The following is a 16,734-nucleotide window of genomic DNA, read 5'->3' as shown; positions in this document are numbered from 1 at the left end:
TTAGATTAGTTTAAAATGAATCAGTAAAGAAGAATGGATAGAGATGCAAAATACTCTTTGCCAGATATCTGAGACCATTAAAAAACTTCTTCCTGGCAAAAGTGTAGCATCCTGGTATTAGCTTTAGAAGACAATCACTTGTTGATTTGGATAATTTTCCCCCTAAGGAAAGAAATCATAATTTAAAAAGTACTTTTTGTGTATATTCAGTGTTTTGTGTGACATAAAAACTTGTTTGACTTTGGAGACACACCAGAAAAGCTTTCTTTTGTCATAGTTCTGCAGTTAAAATTACCATTCTTTTCTTCTCCAACTCTCATTAAATTGTTTGCACCTGTTTGACATGTGCTGTTTTATTGTCGTCTTCCGCAGCTGAGCACCAGACAGGAGTATTTGGTTCCATATTATCTTTGGGTGTGGACTATTCTGTTGTGTCAGAACTATTATTGTCTCTCTGCGAGCAAGAATGTGAGCGTTAACCAAACTGAGGGTGTGATATGTCACCCTACGAGCTCTGTTGCTTGTCACTGTTCCCTAATGCTAGACCTGGTCTGTTGCCACAGGGCGTGCGGGAAAAAAAAAACTTCATCAGCTGTGTGAGTTGGTGTGAAAGAAAGTTGAATCACTTGCTGAGAAGTAATAATTGTTTGACGTAGTTAAGCTATTAGGATTAAAGATTAATGTTGTCATTGTTATGCCATGGGGGAAAAAAAATTGAATTCTTAAAGAGCACTGTCATCCAATGAAAAGTCAAACAAAATAATCTTAGCAATTTGTTTTTTGTTTTTTTTCTTACTCTCTGGCTTACCTTCACTTTCTTTCTTTTATGGGTCAATGAGAGTTTTCCACTTTGGGAAATAAGTAACCACACAGCTGGATGTTTCTAAATATATATACATATAAGTACAGAGGCCTCTGTGTTTGCTTTGGTCTTCAGGGTTGTTGCTGGATTTGGCTGCCTGGGAAGGGGGAGTGACTCCAGCTAGTGCTGCAAAAATCCTGGCTGGAAATTTGGGAATGGAGGCTGAGGCCAAAACATCTCCCCAGGGTGTGGTAGTGTGTGGGACTCTCTGGTCCATGTGCTAGCTCGGTTCTAACTGTACTCCACCCTGCACACGACATTTAGAGCCTTGAGAAGAAGGGTGGAAACGGCACAGATGAGCCGTCTTAAATTGACTTCAGGCACATACTGACAAGTGTTCTCTCCTTTTTATGCGACATTTGGACACATCCTTTGTGCAACTTGTCTAAATCATTTGTCCTCCCCATTAAAAAAATTGCCTTACTCAAACGAATGAGTTTCTAAAGGGAGCAAGTTATGATTCTCTTGCACTTGATGTAGGACAAATAAGTTTATTTTTCATCTTGAGTATTTCCATGGATTGAATAAGTAAATCTAATCATATTCATAGTTAAATTCTACAGTATTACTTTAAAACATAGATTTTTTTTGAGTTTTTTAAAAAATAGTTTTTGGTTGAATTGACTATTTAGAAAGATGACTAATCAAGCTCACATAATTCTGTGGCATCTTTCTAAAAGTCCTTTAAACAACAGTAGGAACAGCACAATGGGGCATTAAAGCTGTTTTTAAAACCTTGATACATTGATATGAGTAACCAGCCAATCCCTACTTCGCAGTGTTATCCGCAAGAGAAAACCCACCCATCCAATAGCTCCATTGGGAGATTAAATCGGATATTGCTTAACAAAAAGAGTTGGAATATTTTGGAAAGTTTCTTTAGGCCCTAATAGGTGCAAATTAAATGTATTAACTGTTATTTACATAAAGTATCACTGTTTGCATAAACCTTTGCAAAACAAGGAAATAATAAAAATGCACCAAATGTCAGAATGTGAACAGCAGGTAAAGGAGTGTTCAGAAACTGTTGCCAACATTAATGATACCCATTGCTTTTACAAGTTTCTACTTTGAACCTTTTATGTATATTAGACAGTTTTTAAGTGTCCTCTGTGATTTTAGACAAATGAGGGTATGGGTGGAGGAGCTTTCCTCTTTTATCACTTATCAGTTTTGGGCGTAGAGCCACATGAGTAGCTAACTGCTGGTTTCTTGGGCTGATTTTCTGCCGTTCATTTAGGTCACAGTTAAATTCTTTTCAGTCAAGAGTTGAGGTCATTTTGGTAAATTTTATTCACTATTGTATTTACTTAAATTTGTAAGCATGGTTCTGGTGAATTAGTTTTGATCTTTTTGGGCCAACATTAAGTATAAAATCAGCTCTTTTTTTAAGTCAAAATTATCTGACATGATGTATGTTTTTATGGTATTTAAATTTTATATCTTAGTAAAGTAAACTTTACTAACCCCTTAAAGGGCAATTGTTTATTGCTACCCTGCCCATCTGCAGTTCATACAAAATATATAAGAACGATGCATGAAGAATGTAGCATTGTGGTGTACCAAACAAACATCTGTTAAAAAAGCAATACCAACAGAAAGAAGTAAATACAATAAAAGAGCTGCAGAGTATTTAAGACCAGAATGTAATAATTTTATTTTTTTAGAATAATACTTTGTTTTTGTCAGGGGCATAAAGTACTCGACTGTACTTTACTGACTGTACTCCTGGAGGCATCAGGAAAAAAAAAAGAACAAAAAAATAAAACTTTATTTCTTTTTGATTAACGATGCATTCAACCTTCATGTCGACTTTGCCACAGTGAGGCATTATGCGGTTACGAGTGTTGTCGACTCTGATGGAAAGCTTGTTCAGCCAGTAACTATGAGAAAACAAGAAAATACTTTGAATAAAAGAGCAATAGAAGACAGTTAAGATTCTGACTCTGTAATAAATAAATCATCTTTTGACTCTGACTATTTTCTTTATGGATTTATTCTTGAGCATTTTGATTAAAGATGCTGTAGGGATTTTGCGGAGAACAATGCAGCGTGTAAAGGTTCCTTTGAGTTCCTGATTCCTTCACTGACTGCCAATTCTAACCTCACCCAAGCCATCTCAGCTTTCTGAGAAGCTACCAGACCAGATGCTTTGAATCTCAGGCATGGGAAGAACTTTTAATTTAGTCAGACTCTTGAGAGGAGTTGTGCTCCTCCCTCCGCTCTCTCTATTAAATAAAACAAACAAGAAAACAAACAATCTCTCTCCGTATCTGCCCTGTTTCACTCAACCAACCTCCCCCCCACCTCTCCATTTTCACCCTCTTAGCGTGGGAGTAGAAATGTTTGTCCTGTTGCTCCTCATTGACTGAAAACATCAATGGGCAAATGGTTCCCTGCTCTGCTGCAGCAGCTCATCGGCCGACTCTGAGTATCAGAAGTGAGGTCATGGCTGTGACGCTATTTGATGTGGTACTTCTGTAATTGCTGTTTTTTTTTTTTTTTTTTTTGGCGTGTTGCAAGTTTCACTTTCATGTAAATGTTATTTGAAAAGATTGTTGCCACTCTGACTGTATTTATCTGCTTTTGTTTGCTGCAATAAGGGAGTCTGAGAGCTTTTTCTGGTTTTTATTTCATTTTTATGGATTAAATAGACAGGTTTCTAGCTTTTTCCTGTTTCCCCCTCTGTTCCTTATTAAATAAATGTCATTTAAGTATTTGGAGAATGAATGTGTAAATCGGGTCGTTCCGCCCAGCACCCAGTTTAACCCACCCAGTGTACTTGATGCACTTCTCTCTCACCTCTACTTCCTCTTTGTTTTTTGTTTTTTTACTTTCCTCTCTGACTCTGCCACTACCACCACCTTGTCTTCCTCTTCCGGATTAGTTGTTGTCATTTCTTTCTCGTGCTCTTTATGCTCTTCATTCTTTTGATGTAATCACTTTTCATCATGAATCTAAGCCGGTGGATGTCATGGAGAAAGCGTAACTTTTTCAGAAAGAAGGGGAAGAATGAATATAGCCTCGACCTAGGTAAGGTGATTTTCATTCTGGTGTTTGATTGCGCCTCTTTTTCATAGCGTCAGCGGTGAAAATCTTCTTGGGCATCCTTTCCTGAATCTTAAGTGTTTCTGTGTACTTTCTCTCCATTTATAGCCAGTCAAACACAATGCAACAAATATTTTTGATAAGTTTAGGGTTACGTAGTGAGAGCATTTGCTTTACCATCAAACATATAGAAACTAGGCTGCCATTCTGATTTGGATTTAAATTAACAGTCCTTGCTTAGAAAGAAATGTAATTAAGCATTAAATAAATACATTTTGGTACAGTTTTTTAATTAAAAAGCTCTGATGGTTTCAGAATTGTCTAATTTTGTAAAGCTCTGACCTGCTGATTCCAATTTTTTTAGCCTTCTTGCCATGATTGGTCACTATTTAGGGAGCAGAGGAAATGCTGTACCATGTATGTATTAGTGGAGCTGCTGTAAAACTGGATTTGACTGTCTTAAAACTGTGTAAATCAAAGCAAAAATTATGATGCTGACATGTTAAAATGTTTGTAGCATCTCATATTAGCATCACCTAAGGGTTGTGTGTGCATTTCAAAGAGAAAATAGATCTTTACCTTTAACTTTTTCCCAGACAACTTTGCTGTATTCATTTTAGCCTTCCTGTTGTCTGCTAAGATTTTGCTCCATTCTGTCTTTTACACCCAGAATTAAACTGGCTCACCATGTTGTATAAGCAGTACTTAGTAACGTTTTGCATCTCTGTGCTTCCTCTCACTTTAGCATGTTCATGGATCGTCGGTAAATGACCAGATGTTTTAGTTTCCAATTATCACTGATCAGGACTGATTAAGCTGAAAAATCTCATTTTAGTAACCCTCAAAATGTCTGTAAATCTCATTTCTTAAGTTCCCCTGTTGGTCATCTCTTTTAAATTCATGTTAATTTTCAGTCCAGATGCAAAACACTGCTTCAGATTGATGAGAGTACCAACATTTGTTTTTATTACACTGCGTTTCTTATTGTATCCACTCTCTGAGTGTCATATTGTGGTTTTACATTTCATTAATGCCATTTAAGGGCCTCTCCGTTATGGTAAAGTTGGACATGTTTTGTTTCAACCAATCAGGTGAATTGGTTTTTATCAAAGACAGAACAGAAAGTTAATTCCACCACTATCATTATATCTTGAGTTTGAGATCGCTTACCCATCTCTGCCTGATAGACCCTCCTTTGTCTTTTGTCTTTAGCTCGTGACAGCAGCAAACGCTGTGATTCTGCCAGAGCGCTTTATCTGTTAACATCCTCTCTCAATCTGTAGTATACGACTCCCCACACTTGGCTTGCTCTGTCCTGTCCTGCTCAGCCCTGATTCCCTTTTCCCTTTCATGGACAGTGTCCCTCTTTCCCTCCCTTCTTGTTCTCTCTTTGCTGCTGCTGCATTCTTCTGCATCGGTCAAGGAGTGACCGATGCAGAGGAGAGTCGCCGAAAAGGTGACAGGACTACCTGGGTCTATTTCACGTCGATATTCTTGGACTATTTGGGTTTGTGCTTTTTTTGGTTTTCACCGCTTCCTCTGGTTCAGCACAGCCGTTCTTATGGGCAAAGATGGCAGAGCATGAGCTCAGACTCAGAGGTAGGAACTTTTGACAGTTTCGGTGACAGCCAGTTTTCTACATGCTTAACAGATGTAAGCTGCAGATATTGGTGACCAAATGCACACTTGTGATGCTTGTGAGTGATCAAAGCACTTGCAAGCTTTTGAGTAGCAGATTGAAATGGTTAATTGTAGTTGTTGCAAACATTTTAAAATGTTAGGATTTGCACGATATTAAAAAAAAAAACTACTTTCTGGGTATTGTTAGATTAAAACCGTTTTAAAAAGGAAACTCTTCAAGACGCCATTTACTTCAATGACGGTCTGTTTCATTTGCTTCTTTAAAGACATAAAAGATAACACCTGAGGTTTTTAATTGCTCTGAGTCAATATGTTGAAATTAAACTCAACATATTTAACATATTCCTTCATCAACTCCATCAGTACTTTATAGTTAGTTAGTCTAGGGAAACAACTTTTCAGTGTGTTCTAGGCAACGCTGAATTTGAGGCTTTCTATTTTCACTCGCAGCTAATAACAGCATTTCACGCACCTACACGGACCACAGGGATACGTGTTAATCTCTCCGGACGTTCAGTGTGTTTTCCCTACAAATTCCTGGATCACCGTGAGGGAAGAGTGTCAACAAGGCTGCGCTGACTGGGGCATGCTTAGACAAGTGACCACTGAGGGGAGGAGGAAGGCATGCATGGGAAATTATAGGAATTCTGTGCATTCCTATAAACCTACTAGAGTAAGAATAATCCATATCTCAGACGATACTCTTCAAATATGTTGGAGTTGTTCAAAAAATACCCTAATTGTACTTATGCATTTAGTGCTTATATGTGCAGAGCTTATTTGTTAGAATGTGTTGAAGTCTGAGATTCAGATCCGCTTTAGATTGTCTTTTACATTTTGTGTTTTGCTCTTTTGGTGTCCGTGCACTGCATGAAACTTTTTCAAGAGCATTTAACATCACACCCCACTACTAGAAAACGTGTAAATAATTCATGTTTGACATTTCAGCTGTTTTTCAAAGCAGAATCAGAACTACATAAGGAGTGATAATGTATCGTTTGGAACTCCAGAATATTCCAATATTATTCTAAACAGACAGATTGTTGTGGCCACAGAAAAAAGGCTTTTCTAAAGGTAATGCACTAAATAGAAGAGTATCAGTCTATTGGTTACACAAAAATATAAGGTGAGCAATCTCACTTTCTCCAACAACGCACTAACTATGGTAATTCAGAAAAGATGTTTGTATACATAGTCTAAGAGGGTGGATTTCACTGTATAGATCAAAAAGAATGTTGATCTGTTTAAATCTTCTCTTGCCACTAGATTACTGTCTTTTGTGCACCTGTAATTTGGCTTACCTTTCATCCGCCATGTAGCTTGAATTTACTTTTTAGGTCAGTTTCTTTTGTTTTGAAAGAAATTGCAGTTTAGTCATCACTATCAAACAAATTATGCACAGAAAATTGAGACTTTTAGCTGCTTCCATTCACTGTCAGAGTGGTTGTTTTCCGTAACCACTCTATGGCTTAAACTAATTTTCTGGCCACATAGATTGTAAATTTAATTCTGACTCACACAAGTCCCTGTCAGAGTAACAACTGTACTCAGAACTAGAGCCAAAAATTACATTTACTAAATTATTGTCTGAATTTAAGTTTTCTGGATTACAGTTTTTGTCAAATACAGATGCCTTACGAACACTACTTCCTTCTCAGGTGGCCATCGCACTTTGATTTTGGTGTTTTGCACATGATATCTTCAATATTTGGAAAACCATGGCTGCCTTGTATATATATTTTTTCTTTCTGATACCTTGTTTTACATATTCGCCCATGTTTGGTGTGAAAGTAAATAAGCTACTGTGAGCCAAAACACAACTGAAGAGGATATCGACTTCAAAAGCTGACTGAGAAATCAAAGTGCACAGATAGTTTTTTGTTTTCTAACTTTCAACATTTCCTTTCATTTGCTCATCAGTTTTTAAGATGGTTGTTTACTTGTGCCCAGTCAGTGGCTGCACATATATCTATATCTTTCACACTATATCTTGAACAAAATAAACAAAAACTGTTTTATTAATCAGGTAAAAAAATCAAGCTAGTAATTTGTGCATCAAACTTTTAAATATTCCTTTTTGTTCATGTAATGAAGTCTCATGTTTACTTTGATTTTTTTTTATTTTTTACCTGCTTCTCCCTGGTTTGTAGTCGCAAGTTCTCCACCTGTTAACAGGAGTAAAAAAAAATTATTTTTATAAGCCAGCTGTGTTTTCTCAGTTGGTAACTTTTAAGAAACATTTCTTTCTCTTTTTTTGCTGTCAATATTTTGACCTCCTGATTTGGAAGTGAAAAGTTTGAAATGTTAGATTATGCATTTGTTTAGTTGGTGTGAAAAGCAAAAGGATTTAACTTGGAGGTGCTGATGCTGACTTTTTGTGCATTTGTACAGCAAATTGAGGACAAGCTTGAACTCTGAATCCCCTCCATAATATAATCCATTCTTAAAATGGGTTTTGCCACTTATTGCTGGGTTAAATGTGCAAAGTCCTGATCACCAAAACCTGATGTGTTTGCATCAGTCAGTTATCTGAAACATGCTGATGGGACGCATAGGTTGAATATTTGATCTGCAGCTCTTGCCTCACTGTGCAATGCAATCTGTTTATTTAGACATTATATCTCTATCATCTGACCAAGTGACCTATAAAGGTTGTGTGTGTGGGTTTTTTTTTTCCTAGGGAACGTTTGACAGCTCTATTAAAGTGTTGGTGGTAGCCCAGAACTCAACAGCAAAAAAAGACTGAATTTAAAGGGACAATGTGCAAATGGACCATCTGAATAGAAAGGGACACAGCTTAACTGATTTACTCTGTAACAGTTAACATGCATGAAAAGGAGGGTCTCATCTGCAAAAGAGTTTGTATTTTATTGCAGCCATTACTTCTGGTTGCATGTAGCACACATTGATGTAAACCCTCAGGAGATTTAAATGTAGTGATTTAGTTTATTGCCTGGGAAAGCATAAGAACACAAAAGTCAATCTTCATGAATCACAATGTCGATTTAAGGATTTTTAATCTATTTTCTTTTATTCAACTGAATAAATATCTATGCGTCTTTAAACTGCCGTGAATATAATGTGTTCTCTGATGGAAAAAGCACAGTAAATGTGAATGTTTTAGCAATAGATTATAAGTGCTCTCCTGTCTTTTAAAAAGGATTGAATCATCTATATTGATACAACTTAAACGTACATTACCTCAGTCTTATGCCGTTGCGACCAGTGCACCAATGCAGTTTGTGTGTTCTAGATAATAAGACCCATTAAATATAGCCTTGAGGTATGTCTTCTGTCCTTAACTTGGCTAGGGATTTTCCTAAGAATATGCTCTGTAATTCTGTTATTTAACTTTTTATAGCTGGAACTTTTATAGCCGATTCAGCTTCACATGTACCCTCCAATTATGCCCAGGGATGTACCTTGTCCTTGCTTATTGGTGTGTTAATATTGTTCTATGAGTATTGCAACTGTGCACAGACTCCAGTTTGTGAAGGGGATGAATTGCATGACTATTTTCTTTCTTGTTCATCCAAACACACACGCACACACACACACACACACACACACACAACCTTGCCACTACTTTGATCTGCAGTTGGACATTCCTGTGCCCTGGTGAGAAGGTGAAGTAGACGGATTGAGGGAGCGCTGTTCATGAATCATGTTTATTGTCTTTCCAAGATAGGAAGGTACAGAGCCAAGGAGATCTGAGTCTGCAGGGACCTCAGAGTCTTGATTGGGGTGCTGATAAAACTTTAAGGATGGGAGGCCCTATATGGAGCCTCCAGAAAAGGAGAACTGATATTGTCTTGGCAACATACCTGAAGAAAACCTGTCACACTTCTTCTACTTCGTGTGTGTAGTTTTTTTTTTTTTTTGTCATTTTTTCTCTCACTATTTCAAGAAGAGATAAATTAATGAGGTTGTTGTTTCCCATTTCTAGTTTTTGTCAAGTTTAACCTGCTGATTTGTTATAAGAACGGCTTTCAAAATAAGTGTTTACTGTAAAACAGTTGTACTATTACTTAAAAGCAAAGATAAATTATGTTTATGGAGTTCACATTTTAAATTGTGTTTTACATCTTAGCAAAATTAGTCTGGTTACATTGCTAATGGAGCGATCCAAGTTTGTTTTGTGGGGAATAAAGATCCTGCCAGCATTTCCACATGTTTCATATAACTGGAAATTATCCTTTTGAAAGATTAAAAGGATAAAACACACTTGTACTTGGTGTACTCCACTGAGCCACCTTGTTTTCAGCTTAATGCGTTTCTCTCTCTCTGAGCCTGAATGAACTGATAACATGTCTTAAAATGCTTCTTTCTTGAGACCTTTCTGCATTTATGTGCTTCTTCTGGCTACATTTGTAGACATACAAATGGCTAACTTTGAGTCTTCCTCCCTCAGTTCGTACTTTTTAACAGAAAATGTTGTTGGTGGTGTCTTTTGGTAGTATCTAGCTATGGAACATCCACAGTCTGGAAAAAGGTTTTCTTCTTTTTGTTGTTGTTGTAGCTGACTTCTGGTCATCGGTCAGGATAACTTGGAGTGTATTGCATGGACAACACCTGATGGTGAATCATAGATTTGTAAGCTGAATAAATTTTTCTTGTGAATTTCATTTGTCTTTAAATTCCCATGGGCATCATGTTTGCTGTGTTGGAAAAAGTATTGTAAATATACAAGTGAATGTGGAGTGAAAGTTTTGGCTATAAATTACTGTATAAGTAAACATTTTTCAAAATTATCTTACCTGATTAGATTTCTTCTTCAGCTTATCAAGCTGAAAAGTGTCTTATTCTGTTCACCATCCAATTTTTAGTGCATTTTAATCCTATGCTGACAAGTTCTCCTTTTATTCTTGTTTTCTATCCTTTTTCTTTTGCCATAGTTTTGCTTGCATCAGTCACAGCAACCCAAACGATATAACCAAAGTTATAATCTAGCTGTAACATAAATACTTTTTTGTTTTGCAGGTTTTATTGTTTATCCCTTGTAACTACTTTAAAAGACGGATTACAAAACTAGACAACCTGCATAGTGTTAACCTGCTTAGACATTTAGTCCCTCCTGTTTTTTTTTTTCTTTTCACCTATCTGGTTGTTCTGCTTATTGTCTCTGACATATGGATGTCAATTTAAGGTGCTACAACTCCCTCAGTATCATAGAGGTAAACTGTCTCCATTGGAAAAGTCGGAAGCCATCTGGAACCTGACCAAATAAATCTCTTTCCGTTTCCTCACCTCGTCGCCCATCCTTCTCTGGCCTCTCCATCCGTTACATTCTTGTTTTTATATCCGTTTCACCCAGCCGGCGACCGCAAACACACACTTTAAACACTCCAAACAAAGGAGGTGGTCACTGTGAGCCCTGATGAGTTTGACCTTTAAACCTTTTTTCTAGTTCATCCTGATCTACAAACCTCTAGGCAAAGTGTTTTCCTAAATTTTGGCATCCTGGTAAATTTCTCTAGAAAGCCTCAGAAAACATAACCTCCCATCATGTGGGGATGCCGTGTTGAGAAAGAATTGTTCGCCAGCGTCGCACTGATTGCTACTCCTGCAGCTGATACTTTGTAAAACTTCTTTGGCCAACAGTTGTGTAACATTACCCAAGGTTGGAGCTATGCATGTACAAAAAGAGCTTTATTAAAGAGTTAAAGCAATTCACTAAGAGCTGCAGGAAAAAAGTTTTTTTTTTCCCTCTAAAGTCATTAATTTTACCATAAATGTCATGTTAACTCGTAAAATCTGAAAACAAAACAAAAAAAAAACCTTCTTGAATATTTCCAAACATCCAGGGAAAAGTTGTATTCCTTTCCAATGTTTGCAGCAACTTGTGGTATCTGCCAGAATTAGATTAGTTTAATATTTTGAAGGGCTATTTTTTTTTTTTACAATCTATTTTATTTATGTTTTTTTTATGTATTATTTCTGGTTGTTGTGTTTTATGTTGGATATTTAAAATATCTTCCAGTTCCTGAGTGGGGTATTCTTTACAAAGTTAAAGTTTATTGGCCTTTGAGAGGGCAAGCTTGCATTATTATGCCATTATCAATATATTGCTTGAAAATGGTCTCAAAACAACAATATGGTTCATTTTAATAATTTCTGGAACAAACTACTGTTCAGCAAAATTTGTTATTGTCAGGCATACATACTTGACTAAACGGCAAAATTAATAAATTTTTCCCCCCCTTTGGTCACATCTTATAAAAGAGCTGCACTTGAGAAGGACTTTCTCTTTGCCTGCAGTGCAAGATGGCTGCCACAGAGAGGGGGCACCGTCTCATGTTATTTGGCCGGAGTGACTTATTCCATCCTAGTAAACTGTTGCACAATCGAGTGTTTGAACTTAAGACTATCAAGAACCACTGTAAAATATTTAAAGATGATTATTTTTATGTATTGTATACATCTCTACCTGGGGTGTTCGAGTAATGACAAGGGCGCTTTAAATGACAGTGCCGATTTTATTTTTCATACTCTAGGCGTACTACATGAGAAGGAAAATAAACTTGGCATCTTTGTCACTTAATCGACTTTTCTGTGGTGCATCCAAGCTGCTCTGATCCAGTACACGAGCCAGCCATCGCTCGGTGACATCAAAGCAGCTGACCCGGAGCCCGAACAACAATGAGGCCTTATTGGAGAGCCACGTCTCAGAATAAAGGCGGAGCAGTGAAGGATGGAGTCGAGTGGGAAGAGAATGTAAAATATGTGTACAGTCTGACTGTTGGAACAGTGTAAATGGACAGGGGTGTGTGCACACGAACAAGTAGATTTGATGTGTCAGGCTTACGTCTGAGCTTTGACATTTTAGGCGACATAGTCAAAATGTTCCTTTTCTAGCTTCATTTGGTTCCTGTAATTTTCTGACGTTTGTGCCACATTGATCTGAATGCTTTTAAGCCATAATTGCCTCCTGTTACAATTATCACTCATCAGTGTGTCGGTGGAAGAGGGTCAGGTTGACCTGAAGTGAAGTTGGCCCTAAAAATAAATGTGTAGAGTTAAAAAAAAAAAAAAAAAAAAAAAAAAACTGCCTCTCACAAGACTGAGGAAACTAATTGTCCTATAACTTTCCCTACAGATGAGCATGACGCTGTACAGAAGAAAACATTCACCAAATGGATAAATGCACAGTTCTCTAAGGTACGTGAAGCACTGGATGCAATAAAGATTTTTGTTGCTGCTCTTAAGACACAATAGATAACGCACCTGTTTTCTCCAAACAGAGAAAAACTCTATGTGCCTCAGTGCTGTGATATGCTCTGGCTATTTTAGTTTTTAAATCTGAACATTTGTCCTCTGTAATCTCTGCAGTGGAGCTCTGCTGTTCACAGACGAGTAGACTAAATAGTTAAATGTTTACAACAACTTTGTTACAGGTGATGAGGAATAAATACACGATTTTTGCCTAGTGGATGTCTCAGCTCACTAGTGTGCCTAGCAACCATTTTCTTTCTTTCTTTTTATATATATATATATATATATATATATATATATATATATATATATATATATATATATATATATATATATATATATATATATATATATGTGTATATATATATATATATATATATATATATATATGTGTATATATATATATATATATATATATATATATATATTTGCTGTCTAGCTTTGATTTTTAGCTGAGTTATAAGTAGTATGGATCCACTCTGACTTGCTAGATTCTCACCACTGACACTTGAAGTGCTGGGTCAAATTGCTCTATTTGTTCCAATAAACAAGCCATTTGACTCAATCATAGTGTTTCAGTTAGTTTTGCTTGACACTTGGGTATTTTTGCTAAATTATGCAAATAAATAAGTATAGAAATGATTACATCTCATGTAAGATCTAATTATCAGTATTTGCTGTAGGTTTAAACCCTTGTCTGTTATGAAACAGGATACATACGAGTCTTGACAAACTAGGAGTAATTTCCTGCTGGAAGATATTTTTTCTGCCCTGAGATCACGTATAGATCATAGTTTTTGCTAGCCTCTTTTTTGCTTTCCTTTTAATTCATATTCAGCCCAAAACTAATGAACTTGTTCCTTTTTCTTTGTTTTCTCAGACAGGAAAGACCCCCATCAAAGATTTGTTTTCAGACCTGAGAGATGGAAAAAAGCTACTGGACCTGTTGGAGGGTCTCACAGAAACAGTCCTGGTCGGTTTGTCCTCCTATATTTACTTTTTCAAATATGTTAAACAGTGAAATATTTCCTAACATCTGCTGATTTGGTTCAGTTTGTAGTTTTTGGGTTAATTTTTCTGTTTGTCAAACACCAAGATTTGATTTTTTTTTTGGATTAAAAGAATATTTGTTGTTTTAGGTCAGTAGTTTTCATCCCATCCATTGTATAGGTGTTAGCCTACCTCCACACACTTGATTTATATGAGCGATTTCCAGGCTTCTGCAGTACTCAATGAGGAAGTAGTGCATTCATTTGATTCAGGTGTGCAGGAAACATATGAAGAACAGTGGGTCCTTTATATACTGTTATGCTTTATGCAGTGTTTTTGTGGTAACATTGTTAATTTAAGAATTATATCAATTTTGTTCACAACATTCACGATTTTTCCAGAAATGGTGTCTCCTTGCCCAGAGAAAGCAGTCTTTGGGCGTTAATGTTATGCAACTTAAATATTTATTTCTTGATTATTTTTTAATATATTGTCACATTGTCTTATTAAAATGTATATAAAATAGATATTAGTGATTTAAAGAACAGATAGTGCACTTATTATCCTTGTGAAACTAAAACAAAATGATTATTTTTATTCCATCCATCCATCTTTGATTCCTTCAGCAGAGTATCATGTTTCTTGCACCTGCAGTCATGTTTAGTGCCAGCTGTCTCTTTGCCATATGTGATGGCACACCGATATCCACTCTGTCTCTCTGATACTGGAATCCTAATGCTATAATTGGGTGCTAATGAGTGGTAGAGGAATGCGAAGACTTAAAAGGGATTTGCAGTTGGCTGCCATTCATCCAGCCATTCTTTCCATAAGTTGGCCCGTGGACAATGCTGATAGGTTAATGGGTGTGATGAATGTGCGGTGTAACACGCTACGCTGAGTGATGACATGGTTTTCCTCCATGTAGCATTTCACTTCCTGTTATTTATCCTGTTCCTGAAAGGACTTGTTTATTTAAGGTGGAAGAGTGTTGGTGAATTTTTGCCTCTCCTGAAACCAGCATAAAAAGTTTAATGAACTTCAAAAATAATCAAGAGTAGGAAATGTTTCTTGTCCCTATTCGTTTGGTTCCTGTTCCTTCATTATGGGTGGTGAGCTGTGAATAAGCTTTTGGCTCATTTCGGCTGCATTTCCTCTTTCTCAGACCAAAGAGCGAGGTTCCACCAGGGTGCACTCCCTCAACAATGTCAACAAAGTGCTGCAAGTTCTGCATCAAAACAATGTGAGTTCTTGGTTTTTCTGTTCTTGACACTGTTTATCATCAAAAAACTGAAACATATGTTTTTTTTAATCATGTGAAAAAAATGCAAAAAAAAAAAAATGGCAAAGTTTCTTAGAAGGAAATTATATTTAGAAAGAGAAAATTGTGATCTTTGTTTGTTTTATTTTTTAGAAAATATTGGATCTTTAATCAATCCAGATATATTTTTACATGTATTTTTAAAAATTTTGATCCTATAACTCCTTCTCTTACAATGGTTTAAATTGTTTTGAACTTCTTTGCTGGGTCACGTTTTCTTAGCCAGTAAAGCCTCTGCACCCCATCAATCATTCCTTTAATGTCTCTCCTTGTTTTCATATATAGTTCTCTGCATAATATCTTGACCCAAGCAGTAGGAGCCAAGTGGAAGGGCAATCTCATAGGAAGCAGTTGAGTCTGGAGGTTTAGCATCCTGCTGGCTTTTCTCCTGCAAATGCCAAAGAAACTGTTAGCTGGTCACAAGTTTCCCTGAGGAAATGCTGTTGTGCAACAATATCCAACATCTAAAGTGGATTCCTGTTGTTTTTTATGTTTTAAATCATTAACTATGCCAGACTTTATTTGCAATCCTGGTGAAACCTATAAAAGGGACAGTTGTTCATACCTCTAACATTCATTTTAAAACAAATGCAATTAAAGCATTTCTTAAATTTACACCTAACCGTTGATTAGGATTTTTGTATTTATTTATGTTTTGTTTTTTTTAACTAGATACTATTATTAAATTTTAAACCTTAACATAGGACATCAAGAACAACAAAACAAACAAGAAAAAACACACATCTGATGTAGAGTTTTGAACTTTTGGGGGTTAATATATGAAAAAAAATGCTACATTCTTCCAGTGGAAGAACTGGGTGCAAATAAATGTGTTCAGTACTGTGAACAGAAAATTCTTTCTGTGAAGACAAAATCCAGTTTGGTCTAATTAATTCAGGATTTGGGTCAGAAGTCAGCTCTACATGTAAAGAAATGACTTCATAATTCAGCCAGACACATTTGAAGTTCTGTTCCACTTGGTGACTCTAAACTCAGACATATTTACATGTAAACTTAATACTCTTTGCCTCACCCCATATGATGAGGCCCACTTTGGAAGTTGTGCGGTTGTAATATAATGAACTGGAGAAAATTGGAGAAAACATTATTTATGTAAATGCAGTTGCGTTGCTAACTCAAAAAACATGATGCATAATTTGATGTTACTTTCAGTGTTGCTGCGTAAAAGACACTCATTATCTCTTCTTTTTCTCTGTAGGTTGATTTGGTAAACATCGGAGGGACCGATATTGTCGATGGAAACCACAAACTGACGTTAGGCCTCATCTGGAGCATTATTCTTCACTGGCAGGTGAGAACTTTCCACACTCAAACTGCAAGCACACATGGTCTTATTAGTGTTTGCTTTAATAACCACTGATGCTCCAGAGGGACCAGAAAAACGATGATGGAAACTCTGTATCAAAGTGCACACAGGCGTTCATCCATGTAAACATGCTAATCATTCAGAGCTTTGTCAGTTTGACTTGCTGAAAATATAAGCAGCTGCTTTTTCTCTGAGGCGGTTTCTATTGCTATTGTTTGTTTTAATACCACAGAAGACAGTTTTGCTACTGAGCAACTTATTCTTGTTAATTTCTTTTTATAATATTGACGATAGTCACTTTGCTAAAGATATACTGTTTTGACCTAGAACAGAACA

General features: G+C 36.5%; 1 protein-coding gene across 6 annotated transcripts in view; it reads left to right on the top strand.

Moving 5' to 3' along the window:
- The window catches only part of utrn (utrophin), a 183,611-nt gene that overhangs the window by 8,832 nt on the left and 158,045 nt on the right, over positions 1–16,734 (top strand). For 3 of the 6 annotated variants that reach the window (XM_088002106.1, XM_088002109.1, XM_088002103.1), the window contains exons 1-5: positions 3,188–3,895; positions 12,648–12,709; positions 13,644–13,736; positions 14,916–14,993; positions 16,291–16,383. In XM_088002106.1, the coding sequence (XP_087858232.1) occupies positions 3,814–3,895; positions 12,648–12,709; positions 13,644–13,736; positions 14,916–14,993; positions 16,291–16,383 (408 nt within the window). In that variant the 5' untranslated portion in view covers positions 3,188–3,813. Of the gene's footprint in view, positions 1–3,186; positions 3,896–5,159; positions 5,510–12,647; positions 12,710–13,643; positions 13,737–14,915; positions 14,994–16,290; positions 16,384–16,734 lie in introns of those variants that run through there. The other 3 variants (XM_088002104.1, XM_088002108.1, XM_088002105.1) reach the window with 3 other exon arrangements.

This window comes from Poecilia mexicana, unplaced genomic scaffold (genome assembly GCF_051168715.1).
Source record: "Poecilia mexicana isolate PSO_F unplaced genomic scaffold, ASM5116871v1 scaffold_21, whole genome shotgun sequence".
NCBI lineage: Eukaryota > Metazoa > Chordata > Actinopteri > Cyprinodontiformes > Poeciliidae > Poecilia > Poecilia mexicana.
This window is presented reverse-complemented; position numbering and strand designations above follow the sequence as displayed.